Genomic DNA, 10,286 nt, shown 5'->3' with positions numbered 1-10,286 from the left:
TTTAAAACAACAACCGCGCCCTCCGCCGCCAGCCCGCTCCGCGCACTCCGCACCTCAGAGTTTGACTTCAGCACTGCGCCTCCTCTGAGTGTCCGTATGCGTTACTTTTTCCTCCTAGTTGTAGGAATTCCACTCAGCCAGCGTTCCTGTGGTTCTGGGTGATGTCCGTTCCGTCTTTTAGTTTCACTTTTGAAGTGGTTGTTCAAGGCAGCAAACTCCGGCGTTAACCTATGCCGCCATCTTGGTTCTCTCAAAAAGCAGATTCTTGTTTTATATCATAGAGTGTAAAACCTATCCTGACCTAAGATTACTTTAGTGCTCTCACTGAAACAAACAGTATTGTCAGGAGCACTTGTTGCTGATTAGGAAAACTACATTTTATATGTATGTTCTTTGTGAAAGGTGTATTTCTGGTGGCTGTTCTCTTTTATGGTGTGAGAGGAGAAGAAATGAGTGGTTTCTGAGAGGGAGGGGTCAGGAGGATCTTCCAGCCAATGACCAGGACTAGATCTCCCTCATAAGCTGCTAGAGCAGGGGTGGGCAAACTTTTTGACTCGAGGGCCACAATGGGCTCTTAAACTGGACCGGAGGGCTGGAACAAAAGCATGGATGGAGTGTTTGTGTGAACTAATATAAATTCAAAGTAAACATCATTACATAAAAGGGTACCGTCTTTTTTGTTTTAGTTTTATTCATTTCAAACGGGCGGATCCGGCCACAGGCCGTAGTTTGCCTACGGCTGGGCTATAAGGTTGGCCTAAGGCAGTGGTCAGCAAACTCATCAGTCAACAGAGCCAAATATCAACAGTACAACGATTGAAATTTCTTTTGAGAGACACATTTTTTAAACTTAAACTATATAGGTAGGTACATTGTTATTAATTTAATTAGGGTTCTCCTAAGGCTTAGAAGAGCCACACTCAAGGGGCCAAAGAGCCGCATGTGGCTTGCGAGCCGCAGTTTGCCGGCCACGGGCCTAAGGGTTTGCTGTCATGTTTTATTCTTTTTTTTTATTCATTTCAAACGGGCGGATCCGGCCACAGGCCGTAGTTTGCCTACGGCTGGGCTATAAGGTTGGCCTAAGGCAGCACACGGGCCTAAGGGTTTGCTGTCATGTTTTATTCTTTTTTAAAAAAATATATTTTATTGATTTTTTACAGAGAGGAGGGGAGAGGGATAGAGAGTTAGAAACATCGATGAGAGAGAAACATCGATCAGCTGCCTCTTGCACGCCCCCTACTGGGGATGTGCCCGCAACCAAGGTATATGCCCTTGACTGGAATCGAACCTGGGACCCTTGAGTCTGCAGGCCGATACTCTATCCGCTGAGCCAAACCGGTTAGGACATGTCATGTTTTATTCTGCATCATCATTCATATATGCTGACCTATGCTGGGCTCTTTCCTACCTCAGGTCTTTTGCATATTTTCCCCCCTCTCCCTGCATAGTCTTCTTTTTTTTCTTCACAAAGCTGGTCCTTTCTTATCCGTCCGGTTTCAGCTAAAATTTCACCTCCGTAGAAAAGACTACCTTGAGCAAATTATCAAAAATAGGTCTCTCCTCTTCTTTGGTTTTTATTTTAAATCCCTGCTTTCTGTTTCCTTCTCAGTACAAAAAAGACTTTGTTGTTATTTACATATTTACGTCTTTCCCACTGGGCTGTAAGCTTCTGTATGGGCAGCCTTTAGCACAATACTGATACCTGGTAGTCTCTTGCTAAATATGTTCTGAATGAATAAGTCAGTCAGTCAAACATTTATTGAGCACCTGTTAGGTGCTAGCCATTATTTAGGTCCTAAATATCAAAGATAGCATGCTGAAGAAGACACAGCACTCAATTTCTAAACGAGAGACTGAGACATAAGCAGATGGTTATGAAGCAACGTGGCTAGTTGTAGAGAAGGTGTAGGGCATTATCTGAGCACAGAAGAGGGGTACCCAACCCTGACTGTTCAATGGAACGTGTGGCTTTGTAATCACAGCCTCCTCTTGTCCTTCTGCCATTCAGCCCTGAAAATCCTCAGCCCTGATCAGTCCTTTTTCATTATAGATTCCCAAATAATTGAGCCTCATGGAAGAAAACACTTTATTCATGTAGATTTGAACCACATTCATATTAGCATTTACAGTCTCAGCTGGGTCCCCAGTACTGCTTAGCATTTTCCTTGCCTGCGCCTCCCGTAGCCCACACTGGTAATTCTAATCCTTAAACACTTCTTAAAGTTCTTGCTGTTCCCCGTACTCTCTGGCTTTCATAAAGAAAATTGAAGCCATCACACAAAACTGCCTCAGCCATTTACTTTCCGCTATTCTTCCTATCTCAGAGGAAGAGTTGTCTCTCTTTGGACCCATATTCTGGATTCTCTTGCTACCTTTACTTCCGTGTCCAATTTTGAATGTTATATAAGACTTTGGTTTCTGTCAAAATCCTCTAAAGAATGTTGCATCCTTTTTGTTTGCAGCAGGCATCGCCTGGCTGGGTTCAGACTCTCAGTTTCTCGCCTTCTGTGAACAGTGACTTCAGTGTTAGTTCAGTTCTCAAAGCCTTCGTTGTACTCCTTTAGGTCCACCCCTGTGCACATACAGCTCAGGGTGACTCTGGGATGTGTGCCAGTTCATACACGGAATTAAAGGATCCACTTTTCTAGCTTGCTCCCTTTCAGGATACCCACCCGCTACACTCCCCAGATCCCACTGACGACAATTTTTCTTACAATCAATGAGAGAGAGAGAGAGAGAGAGAGATCTGTCATGGGCTTACTCCTTTACCAGTGCTGGAAGTCTAGTTTTTCTTACTTTTTTGAAAGCAGAAAATAATTTCATTTTTATTGTAGCAAAAGTAAATCCAAACAGAAAGAAAAAACTCCACAAAAATTCCAGAGAGAACCATCATAAGCCTTTTGCTATTTCTCATTTTCCTATTTTACCTATAACAAACAAATGAATCACTTTAAAAATCATAGCCTTATTGAGATATACAGTCTAGTCTTGTCATTCACGGCAGCTTTGTTCTATATAGTTGCCTCAAACACCAAATTAGTGAATACTGAACCATTGCTCCTAGGGAAGATATAGGTTAGGTTCCTGGGAGCATCTGATCACATTTTTGTTAGCTGATCAATACATTACCTTGTTGTATATGAATTGTTGTTTAAAGACCCCTTATTTAGCCCTAACCAGTTTGGCTCAGTGGATAAGGCGTCGGCCTGCGGACTGAAAGGTCCCAGGTTGGATTCTCGTTCAAGGGCATGTACCTTGGTTGCAGGCACATCCCCAGTGGGAGATGTGCAGGAGGCAGCTGACGGATGTTTCTCTCTCATCGATGTTTCTAACTCTATCTCTCTCCCTTCCTCTCTGTAAAAAATCAATAAAATATATATATATTTTTAACAAAAAGGTGATACAAACATGGCCACAAACAATTTCAGAACATTTCATCACTCTGAAAAGTCTTATACCCATTATAGCCTTTTTCCCTCACCTCTACACCCAGCCTTAGACAACTACTAGTCTACTGTCTGCCTCTATAGATTTGCCTTCTTTGGGCATTTCATATAAATGGAATCATGTAAAATATGACCCTTTATGACTGGTTTATTTCACTGAACATCGTGTTTTCAAAAGTTAATCAATCTTGTAGCATGTAGCATTACTTCATTCCTGACAATTGGATAATATTACATTTTATGCATTTAGCACATTTTATTTATCCATTTATCAGTTGATGGACATTTGGATTGTTTCCATTACCTGGCTATTATGAATAAAGCTGCTGTGAACATTTGTGTACAAATTTTTTGTTGAGATGTGTTTTCATTTATCTTGAGTATATACATAGGAGTGAAATTTCTAGGACATCTGTCACTTTATGCTTAACTTTTTGAGGAACTGTCGTACTGGTTTCCAAAGTGGCTGTACTACTGTTTATTCTCACCAGTGGTATATGAGGGTTCCAGTTCTCTGCAGTCTCACCAGCACTTGCTATTACCTGCGTTTTTAAATTACAGCTATCTTAATAGGTGTGATGTAGTATTTCATTGTTATAGTTTCCTGATGGTTAGTGATGAGCATCTTTTCATATGCTTATTGGCCATGTGTATATCGTCTTTGGAAAACTATTAGATTCTCTGCCCAGTTTGTAATTGAGTTTTTTGTCTTTCGATTATTGAGTTATGTGAGTTCTTAATATATTCTACATACAGGTTCCTTTTTAGTTATATGATTTACAAATGTTGTTTTCCCATTCTGTGGGTTGTCTTTTTACTTTCTGGATGGTTTCCTTTGCAGCCACAAAAGTCTTAATTTTGATGAAGACTAGTTTATTTTTTCTTTTGTGGCATTTGATTTTGGTGTTCCCGTAAGAATTTTATGTCTCTTACATTTAGGTCTATGATTCACTTTGAGTTAATTTTTGTATGTAGTGTTAGATAGGGGTCTAACTTTTTTCTTTATCATGTGGATATCCAGTTATCCTAACACTATTTGTTGAAAAGATTATTCTTACCCATTGAATTCTCTTGGCACTCTTGTCAAAAATCATTTGAGTGTGAATATAAGGGTTTATTTCTGAAAAGTCATTTCTATTTTGTTGATCTACATAATTTATCCTTATCCTGCTATCACACGATCTTTGATTACTCTACTTTTGTAGTAAATTTTGAAATTGGGAAGAGTGAGTCCTCCAACTTTGTCTTCTATTCCAGGATCATCTCAGCTATTTTGGGTCCCTTGCATTTTCTTATGAGTTCAAGAATCATCTTGTTAATTTTTACAAATAATCTAACTAACATTTTGATGGTGATTGCATTAAATCTGCCCATCAGTTTGGGGAATACTGCTATCTCAACAACATTAAGTCCCCCGAGCCATGAATATGAGGTGTCCTCCCATTCGTTTAGATCTTAATTTCTTTCAGCAATGTTTTATAAGTTTCTGAGTATAAAATTTACACTTTCTTTGTTAAAAATTTATTTCTCAGTATTTCTTGATGGTATTATAAATAAATTTTCCCCCTTAATTTTGTTTTCAGATAGTTCATTGCAAATATATAGAAATACAGTTGATTTTTGTATAATGATCTTGTATCCTGCCACTTTCCTGAAAGAGAAATAATCTTTAAAGTAAAAAGATAAAAGTAATTTTAAGCTTTTATTTCAAAAAGTTAGAGATCATAATTTGACTCATATGATGTCCAAGTAAGTAGACTAAGTGATGTTATAAGACTTCTTTTTTTTTTTTTTTTTTTAAATATATTTTATTGATTTTTTACAGAGAGGAAGGGAGAGAGATAGAGAGTCAGAAACATCGATGAGAGAGAAACATCGACCAGCTGCCTCCTGCACATCTCCTACTGGGGATGTGCCTGCAACCCACGTACATGCCCTTGACCGGAATCGAACCTGGGACCTTTCAGTCCACAGGCCGACGCTCTATCCACTGAGCCAAACCGGTTTTGGCATAAGACTTCTTGATAATGTGGGAGAAATTAGCTCGTCTTCTCCCTCTTTGTCAATTGTTTTGTTAAGATATTTTCAGTCTCTTATTTTTAAGGGAGTTGTATAATTGAAAATGCTCATATATTTGAGACATTAAGGGAGCTGGTTTTATATCTTGGATTCAATCCCAAGCACGCTCATGATAGCATGATATTAAGTGACTATATCAGAAGAACTTTCATTCTGGGCATTTTGATTTGCTATTAGTGCATCCATGTTTTTGACTTGAATGTTTTTCTTTGTTTTTGGTTTTTTGTTAATCCTCACCTGAGGATATTTTTCCATTGATTTTTAGAGACAGTGGAAGGGAGGACGAGAAACATCGATTGGTTGCCTCCCACAAGCACCCCAACCAGGGCTGGGGATCGAGCCTGCATCCCAGGTACGTGCCCTTGACTAGAATTGAACCCAGGACCCTTCAGTCCATGGGCCAACGCTCTGTCTACCGAACCAAACCAGCTAGGGTCTGAATCTTTTTCTTTGGTTTATTGTTTTTATTTGGTTAATTCAGTCTGAAACTGCTTCCTCTCATTCTTTTTTAAATTTTATTCTTTTATATATATAATATGTGTATGTATTTGGTTTTTTATTCAGTTGAGCTCAAGGTTGCAGGAGAAAAGAATCAATAGATGGAAATATCAAAAGTGTGCAAGGGGCTAACTTTTAGCAGTTTTGTCACTTTGTGTGACTGGACTTTTTAACAGGTTTATGATAAATGTCAATCAGGATGGGACACTGAATTCCAAACTCCACTCGGACTTCAGTTTGGAGTAAATCAAGAAGAAGACAAAAAAGAGGTATGTAATGATAAATGCTTTTGGACACCAGTGTTTCTACTGTAACAATATATGTGAAATTAGAAATAATTTGTTGTGTCCTAATAATTAAGAGCTAATACTAAAAATTTCATAAAAGTTAAGAAATTACTTGAGTTATTATAATATGTTAAACTTCTAAGCTCCTAGGATTTAGGGTACCTTGATGTGAAATCAGAGATATTATCCTAGTGAATTTCTTCAGTTAGTGATATTTGCCACAATAACTTATTTAAAGGAAGAGTTTTCATTTATGGCTTCCTTTTTTCCTCCCTTTTCAATCCAAAGTCAGTGTAAACCAACAGTTTTTAACACTGTCCATGCACCAGTATCAGATGTGGAGTTTTTTTCAGATATATATATTTTTTGGTATCTGAAAAGGTAGGTTTGGGGCATCTGTATTTTTTAAAAAGTATCACTGATGATTGTGCTATATCTTCAATATTGAGAACTGCTATTAGACTTTTAATGTTTTTACTAAAAGGTTACAAACATGTCTGTGTGTATACTATTGCTATTTGAGTAGCTATGTCCTTAAAAGAGAATATTTCAACCCAGAGGTATGAATGTATCACACATCGTAGTAGCACTTTCTTTTGTTATACCTGTTCCCTTTAAAAGTATGATGCTCTTATATTCCTCAGTCCTTCTCTGCTCCCCACCACGTTAGGCTAGGCTTAGAGTGTGGTTTTAATTTTGAAAAGTTAGTGACTACTGTTATGAAATACATCTCACATTCTTTCTGTGGCCCTGCTTCTATGGTTCTTACTACTTGGTTATAATAAATATAGTATATATTTTATCATATCAAGTATAGTCATTTCCTCAAGTGTCATTGACAAGGGATTGTACTCAGGGAAAACTAAATTAGTGCTTCTTTCTCTGACTTGCCTGTAACATATAATGGCCATGTGCTTGAAGATATAAAGGCCTTGCTGTATGTGATATCCTGAGCCACCGTAAATAGAAGGAAATTAAGGACTTAGTTCCATGTGGCTTCCATATCATATCGTTTTCTTGTCTCAGGCACAAGGATAATTTCCTTCCTTGGAAAGTCCTCTGAGAGCAGAATCTTAACAATTTTAACTTCTTTCCTTTAGCGTCAAAAGCGGTACCTGAGATATAGGCGACTTTTCATGGATATTGAAAGAGAAAAAGTAAAAGAACAACAAAGGCAAAAAGAATGCAGGAAGAGAATTGAAAAGTGAGTTTTTTGATCCTCATTGTGATCCTTAAATTACTAGTTAAGGTGATTTTAGAAGCTAGGTTTTAGAAATAATCAGGTAGTGGTTTTGCCTTCTGAGCCATAGTGGGAACAACTATTTTTGATCTGGATGGAAGTATTAATAGATGATTAAAGGCTATGTCTTTAAACAGTGAAACTTAAGCAGAAAGTACAGAGAGTTCCCACTTACCCCCTGCCTCTTCTACTGTTAACATCCTGTACCTCAGTGGTACATTTGTTACAACTGATAAACCTACGTGCACGCATTATAATCCATATTTTACATTCGGGTTCACTCTTGGTGTAGTAGATTCTTACAGTTTTGACAAATGTATAATGACATGTACCCATCATTACAGTATCACACAGAATAGTTTCACTGCTCTAAAAATCCCATCCTACAACTGTTTATTCATCTCTCCCTCCCCCAGTCCCTGGCAACCACTGACCTTTTCACTGTCTCCATTGTTTACTGCCCCAGAGTGGTAATCGTGCAGGATGTAGCCAAAAAGCCTGTTCAGTTGACTCCTTTCACTTAGTGATAAGCTTTAAGATTCTTCCAATGCCTTTTCATGGCTTGGTAGCTCATTTCTTTTTAGTGCTGAGTAATATTATAGTGTCTGAATGTACCACAGTTTATTTATCCATTCACCTACTGAAGGACATCTTGGTTTCTTCCAAGCTTTGGCAATTATGAATAAAGTTTCTATAAATATTCATATACAGGTTTTATGTGGGCATAAATTTTTAACTCCTTTGGTAAATACCAAGGAGTGCGCTTGCTGGATTGTATGGTAAGAGTTTGTTTACTTTGGATAGAAATTGCCAAACTTTCTTTCAAAGTAGCCAAACCATTTTGCATTCCACTAGCAGTGAATGAGAATTCTTGTTGTTTCACATCCTTGCCAGCATTTGGTGTTTTCAATGTTTTGGCTTTGGGCCATTCTAAGTATCTAATAGTATCTCATTGTTTTAATTTGCAATTCCGAAATGACATATGATGTGGAACATCTTTTCATATACAGTTAACCCTGGAACTATGTTGGGGTTATGGGCACCAACTCCCCCACACAGTTGGGTATCTGCATATTGCTTTGACTCCCCAAAAACTTAACTACATTCATCTCATATCTATGGGAGATTGGTTCTAAGACCCCCCTATGGATTCCAAAATCTGTGGATGCTCAAGTCCCTTATTTATGGTATGGCATTGGCATTGGCATTCACGGATTCCTAACTATAGATTGGAAATACTGTTTCCATCTGCAGTGTTTGAGTCCACACATGCAAACCTGGGGGGAACCAAAGGGCCAACTCTAGATTTATTGGAAAATATTCAAGTATAAATGAACCCACGCATTTCCAACCCAGGTTGTTTAAGGATCAACTGTACTTATTTGTCATCTGTATATCTTCTCTGGTGAGGTCCCTATTCAGGTGTGTAGCCCATCTTTTCATTGAGCTTTTTAAAAATTGAATTTATTGGGGTTACATTGGTTAATTAAATAGGTTTCAAGTGTACAATTCTATAATACATCATCTGTATATTATATTGTGTTCTCACCACCCATAGTCTAGTCTCCTTCATCCCCATTTATCCCTCTCTTTACAGTCTACCTCCTCCCACCCCCTTTCCCTCTGGTAATCCCTATACTGTTTATAAGGTGTTTCTATTTGTTTGCTGTCCTTCACCTTTTCCACCCAGCTACCCCCCTGAGAACTGTCAGTCTGTTCTCTGTATCTATGAGTCTCTTTCTTTAAAAAAATACACACACATGTTTTTATTGATTTTTATAGAGAGTGGAAGGGAAAGGGAGAGAGATAGAAGCATCAATGAAACACATCAACATCAGCTGGCTGCCTTCTGCATACCCCCTACTGGGGATAGAACCCACAACCCGGGCACATGCTCTGACGGGGAATTGAACCGGTCACCTCTTGGTGCATGGGATGCTGCTAAACCAACTGAACCACATCAGCTGGGCTAGTCTGTTTCTAGCTTGTTGATTTATTTTGTTCATTAGATTCCACATATAAGTGAAATTATATGGTTATGTGTGTTTCTCTGACTGGCTTATTTCACTTAGCATTATAACCTCTAGGTCCATCCATGCTGTTGTGAAAAGTAAGATTTCTTTAACAGCATTCTAAAGTAAACATATATCAGCTTTCTGAACACGAACCAATGAACACTGCTTTACTTATCCAAGTGCAATAAGAATCAAATGATTTGTTTTTATTAATTTATTTAGCAGCTATTTATTGAGCATCTATTAATTAGTAGACATGAAGCTAGACTTAGGGGGTACAAAAAAATGAAAAACATGATCCCACTCTTCAGGGATCTTACTAATTGGGAGGCAGATAAATGAACAGGTAATGACAATACTATATATTACGTTTGACAAGATAATGTAGCATGTGGTTAAGAACATGGAGAGAGATGTGTTCAAGTCCCTGCTCTGCTGCCTACCAGCTGTGTGACTTTGGGACGTTACCTCCGTGAGCCTTAGTTTCTTCTCTATAAAACAGGGATAATGATGGTATATACCTCATAATGTTGCTATAAGCATTAAATGAGGTAACATGTAAATGTGCTTAATACAGACCCTGGCACATACTATGTGCTCAATAAATCTTACTTGCCAAATATTTAAGGGAAAAAGATATAACCAGTTTTACATAAATTATCCCAGAGAATAGAAAACAGGGAATGCTTCCCAAATATTTACAGAGGTCATTAAAACTTTA

At 38.1% G+C, this 10,286-nt stretch overlaps 1 protein-coding gene across 4 annotated transcripts in view; it reads left to right on the top strand.

Annotated features, from left to right (window-relative positions):
* The window catches only part of CCDC15 (coiled-coil domain containing 15), a 49,760-nt gene that overhangs the window by 25,454 nt on the left and 14,020 nt on the right, over positions 1–10,286 (top strand). For all 4 annotated transcript variants that reach the window (XM_006775075.2, XM_006775074.2, XM_006775073.2 and 1 more), the window contains 2 exons: positions 6,200–6,292; positions 7,411–7,514. In XM_006775075.2, coding sequence (XP_006775138.1) covers positions 6,200–6,292; positions 7,411–7,514 — 197 coding nt within the window. The remainder of the gene's footprint in view (positions 1–6,199; positions 6,293–7,410; positions 7,515–10,286) is intronic.

Source organism: Myotis davidii, unplaced genomic scaffold (genome assembly GCF_000327345.1).
Source record: "Myotis davidii unplaced genomic scaffold, ASM32734v1 scaffold148, whole genome shotgun sequence".
Taxonomy (NCBI): domain Eukaryota; kingdom Metazoa; phylum Chordata; class Mammalia; order Chiroptera; family Vespertilionidae; genus Myotis; species Myotis davidii.
Note: the sequence above shows the minus strand (reverse complement) of the source record. Positions and strands in the feature narration are given on the sequence as shown.